The sequence below is a fragment of the Dendrobates tinctorius genome, unplaced genomic scaffold (assembly GCF_039654945.1).
Source record: "Dendrobates tinctorius isolate UK_male_01 unplaced genomic scaffold, ASM3965494v1 ptg000046l, whole genome shotgun sequence".
In the NCBI taxonomy this organism is placed as follows: Eukaryota; Metazoa; Chordata; class Amphibia; order Anura; family Dendrobatidae; genus Dendrobates; species Dendrobates tinctorius.
In genome coordinates, this window is record NW_027361714.1 from 15037571 (window position 1) to 15058230 (window position 20660).

At 46.6% G+C, this 20660-nt stretch overlaps 1 protein-coding gene across 8 annotated transcripts in view; it reads left to right on the forward strand.

Moving 5' to 3' along the window:
• Positions 1-4426: 4426 nt before the first annotated feature.
• REPS1 (RALBP1 associated Eps domain containing 1) overlaps positions 4427-20660 on the forward strand; it is a 176321-nt gene continuing 160087 nt past the window's right edge. For 4 of the 8 annotated variants that reach the window (XM_073575708.1, XM_073575711.1, XM_073575713.1 and 1 more), the window contains exon 1: positions 4427-5378. In XM_073575708.1, the coding sequence (XP_073431809.1) occupies positions 5226-5378 (153 nt within the window). In that variant the 5' untranslated portion in view covers positions 4427-5225. The remainder of the gene's footprint in view (positions 5379-20660) is intronic. The other 4 variants (XM_073575709.1, XM_073575710.1, XM_073575714.1 and 1 more) reach the window with 4 other exon arrangements.

The window sequence follows — 20660 nt, forward strand, 5'->3', positions numbered from 1 at the left end:
ATTCTAAGGGCTCAGGCCCTAGCTCCGGCAACCAGGCCAGGGGATAAATTGTTTGTTCCAGATTTATTGCGGCCTAGACTTCTGCAGGAGTTTCATGAGTCTAGGCTGAGTGCTCATCCAGGTATCACGGCCACTAGAGAGGCAGTAGCCAGGGATTTTTGGTGGCCTTCACTAAGGTCCGATGTCAAGAAATTTGTTTCTGCTTGTGGCGTGTGTGCCCGTTCCAAAAGCTCGCATAACCGGCTGGTTGGGGAACTCATACCTTTACCGGTTCCTGATAGGCCATGGACTCATCTTTCCATGGATTTTATTACCGGCCTTCCACCTTCCAGGGGCAATACCGTGATCTGGGTGGTGGTGGATAGGTTATCTAAACAGGCCCATTTCATTCCCTTGGCAGCATTACCCTCAGCAGAAACATTGTCAAGGTTGTTTGTGCAGCATGTGGTCTGATTGCATGGGGTACCCCTGAATGTTGTGTCTGACAGAGGTGTGCAGTTTGTGGCCAAATTTTGGAGGGCGTTCTGTATGAAATTGGGCATCTCACTCTCATTCTCGTCGGCATATCACCCGGAGAGTAATGGTCAGACAGAACGCACCAATTAATCCCTGGAACAAATTCTCAGGTGTCTGACCTCCGCCAGACAGGAGGATTGGTGTGATGTGTTACCGTTGGCAGAATTAGCTTTTACCAACTGCATGAGTCAGTCCACCAACATGTCCCTGTGGCGCCCCTGAGGGTTCAGTCGCCACAGAGGTACTGCACCTCCTCCTGAGGTGTGGTGCCCCACCATCCAGGTAAGGTGGAGACACCTGACCATGTTCCAACACCTGCATCCCACACAACATAGTAATGTAGCAAAGCACCTTTGGTGGCTCCCTGCTTGGAACAAGAAGAGTGCTGGAGGTGGGTGGAGCTTAGGGGCACAAGAGAGCGGGAGATTATTGGGACTAGGTGAGTCTGACTAGGTCAGTCGGTGAGAGGAGATCCCCTGAGTGGGATGGATTGAAGGAAGTGCTGCAGCAGACCTCAGTGACCTGGGTCTGCTGGCACAGGAAAGAGATATTCAGAAAGCCTAATTCTCCATAAGAAAGACTGATTTGTACGGAACGTGAGGAGAAGAAGAGAACTAAGGATTAGGGTTGGAGCAAAGCCCTTCCTCAAGTTCTAAGCGCATGGCCGGGTTGTATGGATACTAATGGTCCTGCAGCAGACACCGGAGGAATAGAAGTTGTCACCACTTTATTCCCACACAAGACTTGGGGGCACAACAGCAACGTGAGTGAGCCGGGACTTAGGCTACTTTCACACTAGCGTCGGTACAGGCCCGTCGCTATGCGTCAGGCCGACGTACCAACGCACGTTGTGAAACATTTGCACAACGGGGGCAGCGGATGCAGTTTTTCAATGCATCCGCTGCCCAATTGTACTGTCCGGGCAGGAGGGGGTGGAGTTTCGGCCGCGCATGCGTGGCGGAGTGTTGGAACGGAGTACTTCATCTTCCCTGGAGGTTGGCTGAGCCCCTGACCTGGAGGACATGGCACGGATGTGGGCACCTGTATGCACAACGGACCGTGAGTAAAGCTTTGGAACTACATGCCCTCGTGTCCTCCGCTTATTCCTACACCAACCCACTCAGCACTGCTACATCTCTGTGCTTAACACTGCACCATTACGCTCTCCTCACTATCTCCCCATCTACACTGCCCTAGGACTACAGCCCTACCTGTGGAGGGCCACAACATCATTGCTGCACCACACCATCTGTCTGCAGCGTCGGCTTAACATCTTCATTGCCGAACACCACAGGTGGTATCACGAATTATCCACTTATAAACTTTAATCATCAGTCACACTATTTCTTTTACATGGACGCCCAGGGTCACGGACCGGCTCACAGCCGCTGTCGTGACACTTCCCATTGAAATCAACGGGCCCGGTTCCGAGTACCCCACGGCCCTGGCGGGCGACCCATCCCCGTTCCTGATTAACTATGGGTTTAATCCGCATTTTGGGGAGTTTTCATGGGTGGATTCCGGTTGTCCAGGGGTAGAGGGGTCCGTTCAACGGTTAAAAAACCTCTGGGCTGAAGTCCAGCGTAATATCTCTCGGGCCCAGGGGAGGTACAAATATTTTGCTGACAAAAAGAGAGCCTCGGGAGATATGTTTCAGGTGGGAGAGAAGGTTTGGCTTTCCACACGTAACATCAACTTAAAAGTACCATCAGCTAAGTTGGGACCAAAGTTCATTGGTCTGTATGAGATTATGGAGATAGTCAACCCAGTGGCATATAGGTTGCGTCTCCCCGCCTCCTTAAAAATATCCAATATGTTCCATAAATCTCTGTTGAAATCCGTAGGGTCTGTCAAAGAGGACTCCGAGCCTGTTGTTCCTCCAGTGCTGGTGGAGGGTCAATTAGAGTATGAGGTTGGACATATTGTGGACTCTCGGTGGGTGCGCCGCTCTTTGCAGTACCTGGTCCACTGGAAGGGATATGAACCAGAGGAGCGCTCATGGGTCCCTGCTCGCTCTGTACATTCAGATCGCCTGGTTCGGGCTTTCCATGCCAAGTACGCGGGGAAGCCAGGGGGTCCAGAGGCCCCCCGTTGAGAGGGGGGGTACTGTCATGAACCCAGTTCAGGTTTTTGAGCTGCACGTCAGGGGTTAATGTCTGGAGCTCAGTGCAGGTTTTGACCTGCACACCTGGGGTTAATGATTGTGGCCTCTCTTTGGTTCTGGGAGAGCTTCTTAAACCCCTGGGAAGCTCCAATCCCTGCCAGTTATACTTTTGCCTTTGGCCGAGTGTGACGACCTCTGTGTGCCTGTGCCTGTTCCTTGTTATAGCTTGTTTATATGGTTCTGACCCGGTTCTGTTCCCCATTGTGAGTTTGCCTGTTGATTCTGTACTGCGGTACCCTCTCTGTGTATGACTCATTGCCTGTGATCTGACTACTCTCTGCTCGCCCCTCTTGTACCTTGCAGCTATCTCTGTGTATGACTCATTGGTTACGTCCTGACTATCCTCCCTGTCTATGCCCCTTGGTAACTTTGTCTCGCAGTTACCCTGCTAGGAGTTCTCGTGTAGCTCCTAGCTCTCTGGAGTTTAGGCCACGCCCCCAGCAGTCACGTGCTTCAGGTCCTGCTGTTCGGAAGTACGCACCTACTCGGCTGCTGCCCGCTCCACAGGTATCTTTGAGCACAGTTCGCTTTACTCAGGACACGCGCACTGGCTCAGTGAGCAAGTGCAGTGCGGTGTTCCTGACACATAACCCTATTACACATACTGTCCACCTACTTTTGGATATACATGGTGGTCCAAAACTAGGTGGACAGTATGTGTAATAGGGTAATGAAACATTTCCTAATAAATGGATTGGCTGAAGAGGCCCACTTGATTGGCCGGCACGTTCACCAGACTTGACCCCAATGGAGTTTTTCTTTTGGGGAGTACTCAAGGACAAAGTTTATAGTCGAAAACCAAAAAGTGTCAGTGATTTGAAAAATTACATAAGAGATGCATTTCAAGAAATTAATACCCAAAGAGACTTGTGCAAAAATGTTTGTCGAAGCGGCAGAGGCAGACTTCAAAGCTGTGCAGATTGTGATGGAAAACAGTCTGAGCGCCCGCGTGATAAAATGTAAGGGCTTTTGTATTATTGTTCAGAAGAAAATGTAATTGTCAATGTTATGCTTGTGTTAGTAAATATAATATTATATATAAATCAAAATAAATGTTATTATTTTCTGTCCACCTACTTTTGGACGTGTGCGCGCGTGTTTTGACGAATATTTCCTTTGAAAACGATGTGTAAATGACAGAGAGAATTTATGTAAAAGCTTATGGTAAAATCACATTGCACTCGGACATACATCGGATGCTAGGTGTGAGAATCGTATTGTACGCGTCCGTTGTTTCTACCCTTAAAGGGACTGTCCATGACTTTCTAACATTTGTTTTTGGGGCCAGCGGAAAAGGAAATAGTAACTGGGTGTGGTAAAAAGAGTAGCCTGATATGTCGCTGTGGGGCGAGATCACCGCAGTTTGTCCCTCTGTGGCTTCTTTGGAAGTTGAGAGGTATGTAAATATGTAATATTATGTATTCAACAAGTGTACTACGAAGTCTCACTGTACATCATGTAGCACAACGCTGCCAAATGCCAAGATGCCATAATGATAAAGTTTTAAAAAGATACAATAATGATGATTATGATGATGAAACAAGAGGATAACCTTTATTCACTGAGAAGCTGAGCGGAGGGTGCAACACCGCACAGTACCACTAGGTGGCGCTGAAGTGACGTCTGTGTTCAGTAGCTGCTCGCTCTGGGAATTCGCGCACGCGTTCTCGTCTTGGGCAGTGACGAGCGCGCGGGCCCTTTCGCTGCATATCCCTCCCCACCACTAGAGGCACTGCTGTGTCTGCTGCTCCTCCCAGACCTGTCAGTCCGGCGGGTGAAGGGTGGCCAGCTCTACATCCGGCTCCTCAGTTCACGTCTTTTTCGGACTTGTGTGTGACGACGTCATCCCGGGGCGCACGGGAGCTGCGGAGTGGGAGCAGCCGGGGCGGCGGAGTTGTGGTCGGCGAGCGCTTACCGTCCGGCTAGGCAGTAACCGGGAGCGCTGGGCTCCTCTTCCCGGCCGCTGAGGGAAGTTGTGCGCTTAGAGGGGCGGTACTCCCCACCTGCTGCTGACACATGAGGACAGCGGTGCCCCCCAGCACATGTGGCTCGTAGGTAGCCCCCAACTCTGCCGGCTTGTGGTGAGGCACGTGTGTTCTGTAGCCCCCCACTAGGTCCCTGGGCTATTGGTGAGGGCACATGTGGCTTGTAGCCCCCCACTCCACTGACTTGGGGTAAGGGCACCGGTGGCTTGTAGCCCCCCACTCCACCGACTTGGGGTAAGGGCACCGGTGGCTTGTAGCCCCCCACTCCACCGACTTGGGGTAAGGGCACCGGTGGCTTGTAGCCCCCCACTCCACCGACTTGGGGTAAGGGCACCGGTGGCTTGTAGCCCCCCACTCCACCGACTTGGGGTAAGGGCATCGGTGGCTTGTAGCCCCCGCTCCATGGACTTGTGGTGAGGGCGCATGTGTCTTCTAGCCCCCAGCTTCCCTGACCTGTGGTGAGGGCACATGTGGCTTGTAGCCCCCCGCTCCTGGCTTTCGGGCGAGTGTGTGTGGTGTTTCCAGACTTGGGAGTGACGGGGCCTCCGGTCTGGGGCAGCATGGAAGGACTGTCCCTCAGTGATGCTGAGCAGAAGTACTACTCTGACCTCTTCGCCTACTGTGACACTGACAGCACCAAGAAGGTGGCCTCCAATGGCCGGGTGCTGGAGCTCTTCCGAGCCGCCCAGCTCCCCAGTGAGGTCTCCTTGCAGGTAATCTTGTGTTTCCGTCTCCTCTCTGACTCCTGGGTCCATTCCCTCCCCAGGTCTTGGCCCAATGCTATGGGCAGGGTGGCTGTGGGGAGTGCTTGGCTTCTAGGTTCTCCTGATCTGGTGGTCATTGGCGGCTTTTACTCGTGTCCTCACATCTGGTTCCTTTCTTTCTTGATATTTCTATAAAAGTGGTAGAAAAACTCATATTATTCGTAACTTTTTCAGTGGATCAATTGTGCGTTTTGCCAAAAAAGTTCTCTTGGTTCGGAACGTTGAGTTCCACATATTGGTCCCATCCTGAACTTGTTCCTGTCACCGTTTTCATGACGAGTAATTGAGTTTGGCTTAGGCCCAAGTTCAGACATCCGCGTCTGTTTCCTGACCCAAACTTGTCCGTGTCATTTATGCTTATCCCTGGTCAGACCGTGATACCCGGCGTCTCTGAATTCAGCCTGAGTCATCTTTTATGATCTGTCGTGGTGTGGATAGATGAGATGCTGTAATATCTATTTCCTGTTAGGAGCGCTGCAGTAAAATGAGTGCAGACTCCTAATTCTGGTGGTGTGCTCTGTACATGGCATCTGTAGAAGCAACACTACATGTTTTCCATCTGATGTATCTAAGGCTTGGGCCACACCGTGGCTTTGGCAGTGACACGTGGCCAGTGATCGCTGCATATACTGTTGCTACAGAGTTGCATAGCGTCCCACAATATACCGCACCAAGGTGCAAAAGTTGGAATTCCTTTTGCTTCTTGCTTGTTATAGTAGCGGTATCTTTTGTGTCGCAGTGTGACGTGGCAACGATATGCAGTGGCCGTGCTTAGCAAATGGCCCTGGTAGCTGTATTGCTGTTCCTCCCATACATATTAGGCCATGTTCACACTCTCACTATTTGGTGAGTCTTTTACAACTCCGTACTTATTCCACTCGTGGTTTTGGCTTCCAGTCAGAGGAAAAGTATAATTGGAAACACGTCACCACTTCTGGATTTATCACCGCTCCTGGTTTTTGACTTCCAAATACTGGTGTAAACTAGTGCATGTGTGAACGTGGCTTTAGTTGTGTGTGTCTGTGGGTCCTTCCTAGAGAGTGCATGCGTTTCTTGGCTCTGCAGCTACAGTCAATGTTCCAGGTTAAACTTATCCAGTGCCACATCACAGTATCTTGTGTTGGCAATGTCCAAATGGCAGACACAGAAGTGCCCGCAGATTGGTATTATGATTTGCCAAGTAGCGCCAGTGGTAATGAACCCGTTTCCACCAGTATTTCTGCCTGATAGGCTTCTGACAGACATAGAAATTAAGGGCAAGTTTTGTTTTAGTGATTTTCTTCATCTGGGTGTTCAGACTTTCATCACTCACCCATTCAACTGATTGTGGATCTGCAAAAACAGAAACAAGATACCATCCTATTGGCATCTGTGTGCTGTCAGTCTTGCACTGACTAAGGCTATATTCACACTTTTGTGTTTTCCTGTTTATTTTTCCCTTAGACAGCACACTGACCGATCGTTTCACTGATTCATAGACACATCAGTTTTAAAAATGAATCCTTGTCTCTCTAGTCCATGAGAATCAGAGCATATCCTACTCTCATCCATGTTGTGGATCATACTCCACTATTGAATTGTATGGGGATTAGTGTTGAGCGGACGTACTCGGATAAGGTGTTACCTGAGCACTCTCGGGTGCTAACATTGTTTTTGGCGTGCTTGAATACTATGTTTGATTCCCGACGGCTGCATGTCTCGCGGCTGTTAGGCAATCCCTGCATGTGTTGTTGCTGTCAAATAGCCGTGACTCAAACCTAGTATTCAAGCACGACTAAAAAACTCTTAGCACTCAAGCATGCTCAGATAACGCCTTATCGAAGCATGTTCGCTCATCACTAATGGGGATCCGTATAGAACGTATGAAATTAGGACACAGACCGTCCTTCAGAGTGCCATCCGTTTTTCACTCGCCCGTTAATAAAGTTCAGTGTCCCTTTCAGTTTTTAAAAACAGATGAGAAATAAATGGAATCAGTAAGGATGAGAACTGAGAAAAATCTGGTTTTATTCTCACTGATGTAAAAATGGACACTGATCTGTGAAAATAGCCTAATGCCTTATTCAGATGTCCATGATTTTTCCTGTAACTTAAGGGCCTTTCACACATAGCGAGATCGCTAGCGATATCGCTAAAGCGTCACCGATTTTGTGACGCAACAGCGATATCGCTAGAGATCTCGCTATGTGTGACAAGTACCTGCGACCCAGCTCCCCGCTGGATATCGCTGATCGTGCTGGAATGTCCTGGACCAGTTTTTCATCGCTGGCGCCGACTAGCGACGCATGGACGCAGGCGGAAGTCATCATCGCTGCGGTGTGACAAGTAACAGCGACCCCCGACAGATCGCTTATCGCTGGTGAGATCTGCCTGTTTGGCAGCTCACTAGCGTCCATTTAGCGATGCACCAGTGATCTTGACCGGGTCGTATCGTTGTCGGGATCGCTGGTGCATCGCTAAATGTAACGGGACCCTAAGGCCTGTTTCACACATCAGTTTTTAAGGTCAGTCGAAATCCGCCGAAATAGCGGAAAACGGATCCGCAGGCGGACTGACAGCAACGGGTGTCACTAGAGTGGCGGATGGACGGATCCGGGGAAGGTTAGAATTTAAAGGAACCCGCTCCCGATTGCAGAGATGGCCGCGAGAAGATATCGGCGCGATCTCGCGGCATTGCAGAGATGGCCGCGAGAAGATATCGGCGCGATCTCGCGGCATTGCAGAGATGGCCGCGAGAAGATATCGGCGCGATCTCGCGGCATTGCAGAGATGGCCGCGAGAAGATATCGGCGCGATCTCGCGGCATTGCAGAGATGGCCGCGAGAAGATATCGGCGCGATCTCGCGGCATTGCAGAGATGGCCGCGAGAAGATATCGGCGCGATCTCGCGGCATTGCAGAGATGGCCGCGAGAAGATATCGGCGCGATCTCGCGGCATTGCAGAGATGGCCGCGAGAAGATATCGGCGCGATCTCGCGGCATTGCAGAGATGGCCGCGAGAAGATATCGGCGCGATCTCGCGGCATTGCAGAGATGGCCGCGAGAAGATATCGGCGCGATCTCGCGGCATTGCAGAGATGGCCACGAGAAGATATCGGCGCGATCTCGCGGCATTGCAGAGATGGCCGCGAGAAGATATCGGCGCGATCTCGCGGCATTGCAGAGATGGCCGCGAGAAGATATCGGCGCGATCTCGCGGCATTGCAGAGATGGGCGCGACAAGATATCGGCGCGATCTCGTGGTATTGCAGAGATGGGCGCGATCTCGCGGCATTGCAGAGATGGCCGCGAGAAGATATCGGCGCGGGGAGAGAGATTTTAGTGGCTCCCGGGATGGTAGTCAAGGGTTAAATTGCCTCCCGGAGTGAAAATAGCGGACTGTCACTGCAAAAAAAGTTGCAGGGTCCGTCTCATCCGCCCGGGAGCCGCTAAAATCTTGGGGGATCTGTACAATAACGGGTGTGACGGACGACCGTCAGTCAGGATTCGCCAATAATGTAAGTCTATGGGTGTAAACGGATCCGCCCCTTTTTTGGTGGATCCGTTTTTTACAAAAATTGGCGGATCTTGACTGATGGGGAAAAAACTGATGTGTGCAGGCCTAAGCCCACAGACCGTTCTTCTGTTTGTTCAGTGATTTTCACGTATAGATAAATTACCAAGCTTCTCCTATTCATTTCAATGCTAATCATGGACCGCACATGATCTATACACTAATGCTGTCTCTGATTTCACACACCCATAAACCTGTCTGGGGAATCTTGATGGATATATTTTATTTTTATTTATTTTATTTTTTTTTTGTGGTCTATGTTTATTGTGTACCTACCGGACATGTGAACAGCCCAATAGAAAATAAAAGTTGTGTACATGCAATACGGACACCTGAATGGGGCTTAAGGTTTGACTTAGACACCTAAAAAATTGTAGGACCCCCTCGTTCCTGACTATCTGCCCCCGTAAACAAGCAGGTGATCACCTGCTGAATAAGCAGAATGGTCATTTATTGGGTGTATTGCTCATTCGGCAGGTGAGTAGATCACTTCTGCCAGCATATCACCCAGTGTAACGTTATACTGGTGATGACTCTGCCCCCATCGTTTGTCAGCTGGTGTAAATAGGGTGAGATTAATAGGAATCTCCTGCCCATTGTGCTTTTTTATTGCATGTAAACTGGCCTTTGGTGCAGGTTTCAAATCCGCGACATGTCACTTTCTCTTGTGGGTATGCCGCTGTGGAGGACAGGAGACTCGTTCCTCCCACGTCCCCAATGTGAGGTAACTACACAGGCAAAGCTCTCCGGCGCCCCCTTTGTCTCTCAGGTCAGTAAGGGAACTACACCTAGAGCAAATGGCCGCTGGGGAGGATGTCCTGTTACCCGCTGGGTATTCTAAGATTTGAAATCAGAGTAAAAGCATCAGCCCAAGATTAATTTTATGGTTTAATTGCCTTAAGGGCGCACTAGATAATTACAGAAATATACAGTAAGCTATACAATGGAATTACAGTAGATTTGCAGTCAGAGTAAAATATAGCAATAAGGGTACAAGACTTAGAGATATTAAGCTGGAGATCAATTTACCAGATTGTAGGTTGCATGTGGGTGCCGGGAGCTCTGCAGTCCACAGGTACAAGAATCTTAGTTGCCGGACAGACCCCAAAGCGCGGGCCGCTGCTCCCCTTGGCAGATCTGGCCCTGGTTCCTTCTTAGATCATCATCGTCTGGTTCTTCTGTGAGAGAGAGTCTCTGCCATGTGCTGCTAGTTCTTAAGCATGCTAGGCTCCTCCCCCTGTCAGAGGGTGGGCTAATATTCTCCACCCTTTAGCTCCCTGCAGAATTCCCAATATCTAAGAAAGGGGGTAACTTTCAACAGCATGATCGGATCAGGACATGAGAGGTACCAGTGAATGCGGTTTGTTTTGCCTGTTGTGTGGCGAGCAAACATGGCCCCATTGGGTCGCTGTGGAGGGCCAATCTCTATATCTCAAGTCCCAGAGCCCTCACTGACTCAGGAGTCGCACTGCCAGATGCGCGATTTCCTCAGGGTCACTCGGATATTTTTCATGAGTCCATAACTCGAAAGATGTGCTCATAATCCATGATCCTATGATGGAGTCAGGGCGGCTGGGAGAGACAATGGATGTGTATATGTGTCTAGCTGACAGGTATATTCTAATTGAAGCCCCCAGGCGCCTTCCTGCCCCATGCTGACGTGGCTCCTACTTAAGCTTTGAAGTTCTGTTTTGGGCCTTATCTCATTATCATACTAAAAGGCCTTGCTATTCAACATTGGAGCACTAAATCCTGCTTTGTTCATCACAGCCGCGTTTTATGTGCAGAATTTCCCCATAGACTTGTAGATGCGGAAAATCTCCAGGTAAAAAAGGCACAGGTGTTTTTAGTGCTTATCCACTGTGGAAACACTTTAAAAGCGCATGTAATCTGTGCCAAGTGTATCAATAAAGTGTTGTCAAAGCCAAATATCATCAAGTATCAAAAACAAAGCAGCTTTGTTTAAAGCATGACACACCAAATAGACAGAAAAGCAATGTTAAAAAAAGAACACAAACAAAATGAAAAACTGCAGGTAACCTGAGTTTAATAGGTGCAGAAATTCTGCAGCGTCAAAAACTCCACAAAGGCTACGTCCCCGCGATGAGCCTATCAAGCCAAAATTGGCTCCATAATGGTAAGAGGAGCTTGGGGAAACCTCCAGTAGAGTTGAGCGAATTTGTTCGGGTCCCCTCTTATTTGGCAAGCTATAGCTCTTCCTGGATCATTCCGGCTGATCGGCACCACAGCTGCATGTGTCACAGCTGTGTGACAGTCACAGCACATGCATGGAGAGCCCAACACACAGGCTCTCCATGCATGTGCTGTGACACATTCCATCTTGAAGAGACGTGCTGGGAAAGGGGCGATTGTCGATCAAGCCACTCGGTGGGGCAGCACTTATTTAATGATTGAGCCATTGCTTGAACTAAAACAGTTTCTGAGGCTGGTTTCATATTTGCGTTAAAACAACGCTGCGCCCTGCGTCGTTAAGCCCCGCCCCGAGCCGGTTCCCTGCCCGCCCCATCCGGCATCACCTCCTACTTTCGCATTTGCACGCATGCGATCGGCGCACCCTATCTTTAGCATAGGGTGCGCAGATCATGCGCTGCCAGTGTGAAAGTAGCGTGCTGTGCACTTTTGACGGTGCGCTGTGCGCGCCGAAATGCAACATGCTGCATTTCGGCGCGCACGGCGCACCGTCAAAAGTGCGCAGCACGCTACTTTCACACTGGCAGCGCATGATCTGCGCACCCTATGCTAAAGATAGGGTGCGCCGATCGCATGCGTGCAAATGCGAAAGTAGGCGGTGATCCCGGATGGGGCGGGCAGGGAGCCGGCTCGGGGCGGGGCTTAACGACGCAGGGCGCAGCGTTGTTTTAACGCAAATGTGAAACCAGCCTTATAGATATGGTGAACCCTCAGGTAACCCTAAATGAAGGTCAATGGACACAGGTGGCTGAATTGAAGGAATTGCTTAATCGCCCATTTACAGTGACTAAAAAATTACAAGCGGAGGATTTAACTTCTGGCATTTTCATAAGGGAGTGGAAGACCTTGCTATTTTGCCTGTCCCAAAGAGGAGCTATTGAAAAATAAACAGCTGCCAGAAAAATTTTATTTTCCAATAGCTGTGTCTCTCTCCATTTCATTGAAGCAGAAATGCCATCTACGATTAACCCCTTCGCACCCGAGCCTGTTTTTGCCTTCGTGACCGGGCCAATTTTTTCAATTCTGACCAGTGTCAATTTATGAGGTCATAACTCTAGAACGCTTCAACGGATCCTACTGATTCTGACATTGTTTTCTCATGACATATTGTACTTCATGATGGTGGTAAAAATTTTTAGATATGATCTGCACTTATTTGTTAAAAAAATCAAAATTTGGCAAAAATTTAGAAAATTTTGCAATTTTCAAACTTTTAATTTTTATGCCCTTAAATCAGAGTGATATCGCACAAAATAGCTAATAAATAACATTTCCCACATGTCTACTTTACATCTGCACAATTTTGGAAACATAATTTTTTTTTTTTTAGGAAGTTATAAGGGTTAAAAGTTGACCAGCGATTTCTCATTTTTACAACAAAATTTGCAACACCATTTTTTTTTAGGGACCACCTCACATTTGAAGTGAGTTTGGAGGGTCAATATGACAGAAAATACCCAAAATTGACACCATTCTAAAAACTGCACCTCTCAATGTACTCAAAACCACATTCAAGAAGTTTATTAACCCTTCAGGTGCTTCACATGAATGAATGGAATATGGAAGGAAAAAATAAACATTTAACTTTTTTTCACAAACATTTTACTTCAAAACCATTTTTTTTTATTTTCACAAGTGTAAAAAGAGAAAATGAACCACTAAATTTTTTGTGCAATTTCTCCCGAATACGCCAATACCCCGTATGTGGGGCTAAACCACTGTTTGAGCACACGGCAGAGCTCAGAACGGAAGGAGTGCCGTTTGACTTTTTCAATGCAGAATTGGCTGGAATTGAGATCGGATGCCATGTCGCATTTGGAGAGACCCTGATGTACCTAAACAGTGGAAACCCCCCACAAGTGACCCCATTTTGGAAATTAGACCCCCCCCCAGGGACTTATCTAGATGTGTGGTGAGCACTTTGAACCCCCAAGTGTTTCACTAAAGTTTATAATGTAGAGCCGTGAAAATAAAAAAAATCATTTTTTTTCCACAAAAATGATCTTTTAGCCCCCAATTTTTATTTTCACAAGGGTAACAGGAGAAATTGGACCCTAAGAGTTGTTGTCCAATTTGTCCTGAGTATGCTGGTATGCCATATGTTGGAGAAAACTACTGTTTGGGCACACAGTGGGGCTCGGAAGGGAAGTAGTGACGTTCTGAAATGCAGACTTTGATGGAATGGTCTGTGGGTGTCATGTCGCGTTTGCAGAGCCCCTGATGTACCTAAACAGTGGAAACCCCACACAAGTGACCCCATTTTGGAAACTAGACCCCCCAAGGAACTTATCTAGATGTGTGGTGAGCACTTTGAAGCCCCAAGTGTTTCAGTAAAGTTTATAATGTAGAGGCGTGAAAATAAAAAAATCATTTTTTTTTTTCCACAAAAATGATCTTTTAGCCCCCAATTTTTATTTTCACAAGGGTAACAGGAGAAATTGGACCCTAAGAGTTGTTGTCCAATTTGTCCTGAGTACGCTGGTACCCCATATGTTGGAGAAAACTACTGTTTGGGCACACGGTGGGGCTCGGAAGGGAAGTAGTGACGTTCTGAAATGCAGACTTTGATGGAATGGTCTGCGGGCGTCATATTGCATTTACAGAGCCCCTGATGTACCTAAATAGTGGAAACCCCCAATTCTAATTCTAACCCTAACCCTAATCTCAGCCCTAACCATAACCCTAACCACAAACCTAACACCAACACACCCATAACCTTAATCCCAGCCCTAGCATTTTTTTTTTTTTACTTTTTTTTTTTATTTTTGTCACAAGATCGCTGCCCTGCGATCTGACTCATAGTAACGCCACTTCACCTCTGATCATCTGTCAGTGTGAGATCAGAGGAGAAGCAGCGTTACTATGTGACAAGATCGCTGCCTGGCACATAATAACGCGACTTCTCCTCTGATCTCACAATGACAGATGATCAGAGGTGAAGCAGCGTTACTGTGTGACAAGATCGCTGCCTGGCACAGCTGGCTTCACCTCTGATCAGCTGTCAGTGTTAGATCAGAGGGAGAAGCCGCGTTACAATGAGGGAGATCGCCGGGAAACAAGCAGCTTTCCCAGCGATCGCTCCCATTGGCTGCTGTGACGCTGACGTCATCAGGACCTGAACCAATCAGGTCTCGATGACGTCGGGGGTCCCAGCATGCATTGCGCACCGGGATCCCCGCGTTGGAAGGTATGTGGGGGTCCCGGGGGGCACAAAACCGCCGACAGTAGATAAACGTCGGCGCTGCACAAAGCCCAGCAAGCGCCAACGTTTATCTACTGTGGGCGGTCGTGAAGAGGTTAAACCTCCTCTTTGGGACAGGCAAAACAGCAAGTTCTTCCACTCCCTTATGAAAATGCCAGGAGTTAAATCCTTAGCTTGTAAATTTTTAGTCACGGTTAATGAGTGATTAAGCAATTCCTTCAATTCAGCCACCTGTGTCCATTGACCTTCATTTAGGGTTACCTGAGGGTTCACCATATCTATAAGAAACGGTTTTATTTCCAGCAATCGCTCAATCATTAAATAAGTGCTGGCCCACCGAGTGGCTTGATCGACAATTGCCCCTTTCCCAGCACGTCTCTTCAAGATGGAATCAATTTTAGGGGTTCTGGCGGCAATAACCAATGTCCTCACTTTTCCAATCAGATTTCCATTATGTCCCTCTTGCAGACTATCTCTTATTGCCAGCTGCAGCGTGTGCACAACTTTCTCCAGCTCAGGGCCCAGGAATCGGATCCTGTGCAGGGCAGGCACCCCTCTCCCTCCTCTCTCTGGTGAAGACAGCAGAAGACAGGACAGAGGAGGGGAGATTGCCCCCCTGCAGCTTGGAGCCGGTGCAGGACGGGAGCACTGCAGCATATAAGTGAGTTTTGATAGGTGCGTGCCCCTGCTTCTAGGGGGGGGCAGCTGTCTCCCCTGCCCCTCGCTGGCTACTGCCATGATTCACACACAGCGTTTTTGCGGATCCGTTTTTTGCAGTAAAATGCAGCGACTCAGGGCATCCCAGCAAAGTCAATGGGTCTCAAGATATGACATTCAGACACATTGTTTTGTGAGGATCCGTTTTTGGGCTGAATGAGCATGTCAGTTTGTGTGGCGTTTTTCTAATCTGCTTTTGCTATTGAAAACATTATGAGCTCAAAAACCTTTCAGGTGATGCGGTTTTTTAAAAAGCTGATCTGCTTTTGCAGCTGAAAAACGTATCCTCAAAAAACGCAGGAAAAACGCTGTGTGTGAATGTAGCCTTAGATCAGGAATAGAACAGCCATTTATAGGACATTTCATAAATTTCCCAAATTCCTATGAAAAAATATTCAGCACATTCTGCATTGAACTACTGTACCCAATTTATTATATATTTTAGGAGTTGGTCTATTTTATACCGACTCCACCAAAATGAGCTCTGACACCACAGCCCTGGCTGGCGCCCAGTCAGTGCTGATATCCCTGTCTTCAGACAAATCCAACATGAAGAGGAAGTCTGGTCTGCAGCCCGGATTTCCTCTTCATGTTGGATTTGTCCGAAGGCGGAGCCCGTGGCGTCAGCGCTGATTGGGCGCAAGCGTCACAACAGCAACTCGAGTGCCGAGACCTTGGGACCAAGCTGGCACCTGTCTGTGGATCAGAGAAGGATGTCGGCCTCTTCACCCACTGCAATACAAATGGTTATATAACTATTTAACAATTGTTTTGGCATCTTTGACTTTAAAAAGGGATTTTTTTTTTTAAATATAAAGAGTAAAACCATTGCTGTAAATTTTTTCCCTTGCTACCTACAATATGAATGTTACATCTTTGCTGCAGCATACTATTTTTGTTTTTCCCCAAAACTCAGATAAGAAGGGAAAACCTATACAGAGGAAACATATTAGATCTGTCATGAGGGAAGCGGCAAACAAGCTGTTCTAAAACCAGGAACCTGGCCTGATACATGGTCGCACCTAAAGCCCCCGTTACACACTGCGATATTGCTAGCAATATCGCTGTAAAGTCACCGATTTTGTGACGTTATAGCGATATTGCTAGAGATATCGCTGCATGTGATACTTACCTCCAACCCGCTGCTCATCGTTGGTCGCGTGAGAACTCCCTGGACCATTCCTTGTCGGCCACTTCCTGCTGCACTTCCTGTGGCGCTGACGAGCGAGGCATGGAGGCGGGCGGGAGGACGCCAGGATCGCCGTGTCTGACAGGTAAGTAGCGACCCCCGCTATGTCGCTGGTGCCTGTGTGGCAGCTCACTTTCGACCACTTAGCGATGCACCAGCGATCCATATCGTTGTCGGGATCGCTGGTGCATCACTAAGTGTAACAGTACCCTTACTCAAAACATGTAACTCTCATTTAGACTTCTTAAAGGGATTGGCCTGTGATTACAACTTATTACCTATCCACAGGATCCCATTGTTCTCAAGAGTTTAGCCGTTCAGAAGTTTTACCAGTGACGTATTCCCACTTCTCATTTGTAACACGTGAACACTTGGTCGCACTCAGCCGTGCAGGTTTTGGAGGCGGGTGCTGGAATAATTAATGGCTGGTATGTGAGCAGTAGGCTGGTGACTGGCAGTTCCTCTATGCATTAGCTACAACAATAAAAAGCTGCCACGAAGATCAAATGTCTCGAAGTATACCAGCTAGTTTGTCAGAGATTGTAATCGAAGAGATGTATATGTACCATATGTATATTTGGTTTTCTTTGTATTGTGAAGCAAACAACAAACAGGAAAAAATAACTGAAAACTTCAGTGTGCATAACTATTAATGCCCTAAAGACAGTACTTTGTAGAGCCTCCATTTGTGGATAATGAATTTGATGGTTCTCCGGGGGATCATTAGAGATGGGGATATTTTTCTTGTAACCCAACTCTGGCTTGTTCTTAACAACTTTGTCCCTGACTTGTCTGGGTATCTCCTTGGTCTTCATGTTGTTGTGGTAAGTGGTGCCATTTTCTTAATGGTGTTGCGGCCTTTCAGAAAAGGTGTGTATACTGACCGACCATATGACACTTAGATTACACACAGGTGTACTTCCTTTCACTAAGCATGTGACTTATGACTGTAAATGCTTGCAGCAGAAATTTTTAGGGGCTTCATAGCAAAAGGGATGAATACATATGCACATGCTTATTTTTAGTTATTTGATCCCATAAATGTAATGTATGCCTATATTTTTCTCACTTCACCAACTTAGACTATTTAACGCTGATGCATCACACACAAATGGGATTACAAAAATATAACACAGGTTGTAATGTAACAAAATGGGTAAAAAGCCCAGGGGGTGAGTACTTTGACATGCCACTGTACATGGCAGTAACAAGTCGATGCTTCTTTAGGTTAGTTTTGGCTTTCTGGCATACATAAACTTCTCATCTTATTTTGTACAAATCCAATTCTTCAAGCTGTCAAATTGCTGAAAGCTAAACATTAATGGACACTTACACGTAAAGTCCTGAGACAATAGGGCCAAGTATAGATGCGCAGAAGGATAAGCCTGTTAGATGGGTCAGTTACAGGTATAGATGCCTTTCAGTTCCTAAATGGGCCTCTTCCTTAAATAGTACACAGCAAATAGCAACGACATCTGTTACAGTAGAAAAACCTTGCTCCATCAGGCAGAGTAAGGCTACATTCACACGACCTAAGCGGTGAGGAAACGGCACTCAGACCAGTGTTATTCAATGGGGCTGATCAAATGACCATTTTTTTATTTTTTACATGGACCGACTAAATGAAAAAAAAAAAAAATGCAGCATGCATGTGTCTTTTTCCATAATTTCAATGAGACTTGCTCATTCATGTCTATGGGTGCACAAAAAAAGTTAGATTCCATTACTAACTTGGAATCTGGTTTTGGTCTTGTAAATGTTAATAACTGCTGATTTATAAAAGTGGATTCCAATATAGATGAAAAATCTGGGGGGATGTGGGGGTTATACACTTGTATGAACTTTGCCTTACTAAGTAAAAACCAGATTTGGACCTCACAAAAGGTGCAAGCATGGCTTACCCATTTCCATAGAGGTTTACTTGCTGGCCCGTTCTTGCGGTAACATCCGATAGGTCAGTGGCAAGTACCGTTCTATAATACCATACACATGTTACGTTGTCAGTTATTGGACAGCACACAAGGCCTCTTCTTCGCTTCTAATTTTTATTGTTTTTTATTCTAAAAATCACTTTTTTTTGTTTTTTTACTTTTTGGTGCCATTTGACATGTGCAAGGTGCCTCACCTAAGTAGTTGAGCGAGCAAGGGGGCTCCCTCTATCACCCCATTGCCCAATCTTTTTTTTTTTATTTATTTATTTTTTAATCTGACCACCCAAAAATAAATGGATAAATAAAATTGATTATAGAGTCATATGAACTCCAAAATTATATTAATAAAAACTGTTTACTGTGCAAACATAGCAAAACAATATATCTATACATTTGGCTGTAATCCTATTTTAGTCCCTCCAGAGAAAGTTAGTAACTTAATCAAGAAGGTGAATGTACACCCACATGGTGCTCTTGAAAAATGCAACTAGTGCAAAAAAATTAGTTTTGAGCGGTTTGTGAATCTCCACAAAAAACGGACTTGGAAAGCACCCACGATAAAACCTTAGAGTTCAGATGGATTCAGTTTGTGCTTTTCAGATGCAAGTGTAGTAGATGAGCGTGGTATACACAGATTTACCATAATTTAGGCCATAAACTGGTAGAAAGTGTGGTTCTGGTAAAAGCTTGCTTAACCCCTTCACCCCCAAGGGTGGTTTGCACGTTCATGACCGGGCCAATTTTTACAATTCTGACCACTGTACCTTTATGAGGTCATAACTCTGGAACGCTTCCATGGATCCCGGTGATTCTGACGTTTTCTCGTGACATATTGTACTTAATGTTAGTGGTAAAATTTAATTCAAATAACTTGCGTTTATTTGTGAGAAAAACGGAAATTTGGCGAAAATTTTGAAAATTTCGCAATTTTCCAACTTTGAATTTTTATGCCCTTAAATCACAGAGATACGGCACACAAAAAACTTGATAACTAACATTTCCCACATGTTTACTTTACATCAGCACAATTTTGGAACCAAAATTTTTTTTTGTTAGGAAGTTATAAGGGTTAAAAGTTGACCAGCGATTTCTCATTTTTACAACACCATTTTATTTTTAGGACCACATCACATTTGAAGCCACTTTGAGGGGTCTATATGATAGAAAATACCCAAAAGTGACACCATTCTAAAAACTGCACCCCTTAAAGTGCTCAAAACCACATTCAAGAAGTTTATTAACCCTTTAGGTGCGTCACAGGAATTTTTTTGAATATTTAAAAAAAAAATGAACATCTAACTTTTTTTCATAAAAAAAATACTTCAGGTTCAATTTTTTTTATTTTACCAAGGGTAACAGGAGAAATTGGACTGCAAAAGTTATTGTGCAATTTGTCCTGAGTACGCAGATACCTGATATGTGGGGGGGAACCACTGTTTCGGTGCATGGCAGAGCTCAGAATGGAAGGAGCGCCGTTTGACTTTTTCAATGCAAAATTGGCTGGAATTCAGATTGGACGCCATGTCACGTTTGGAGAGTCCCTGATGTACCTAAACAGTGGAAACCCCCTACAAGTGACCCCATTTTGGAAACTAGACCCCCCAAGGAACTTATCTAGATGTGTGGTGAGAACTTTGAACCCCCATGGGCTTCACAGAAGTTTATAACATAAAGCCATACAATTAAAAAATCATATTTTTTCCACAAAAGTGATCTTTTCACCCTCAATTCTTATTTTTCCAAGGGTAACAGGACCGTAAAAGTTATTGTGCAATTTGTCCTGAGTACGCTGATACCCCACATGTGGGGGTAAACCACTATTTGGGTGCATGGCAGAGCTCGGAAGGGAAGCAGCGCCATTTGACGTTTTTGGCTGGAATTGAGATCGGACACCATGTCGCGTTTGGAAAACTCCTGATGTACCAAAACAGTGGAAACCCCCCCACAAATGACACCATTTTGGAAACTAGACCCCCTAAGGAACTTATCTAGATGTGTGGTGAGCACTTTGAACCCCCCCAGTGCTTCACAGAAGTTTATAACGCCCGGGCGTGAAAATAAAAAATTCGTATTTTTTCCACAAACATGATCTTTTAGTCACCATTTTTTTTATTTTCCCAAGGGTACCAGGAGAAATTGGACCCCAAAAGTTGTTGTCCAATTTGTCCTGAGTATGCTGATACCCCATATGTGGGAGAAAACTACTGTATGGACACACGTCGGGGCTCGGAAGGGAAGTAGTGACGTTTTGGAATGCAGACTTTGATGGAATGGTCTGCGGGTGTCATGTTGCCTTTGGAGAGCCCCTAATGTACCTAAACAGTGGAAACCCCCCACAAATGACACCATTTTGGAAACTAGACCCCCTAAGGAACTTATCTAGATGTGTGGTGAGCACTTTGAACCCCCAAGGGCTTCACAGAAGTTT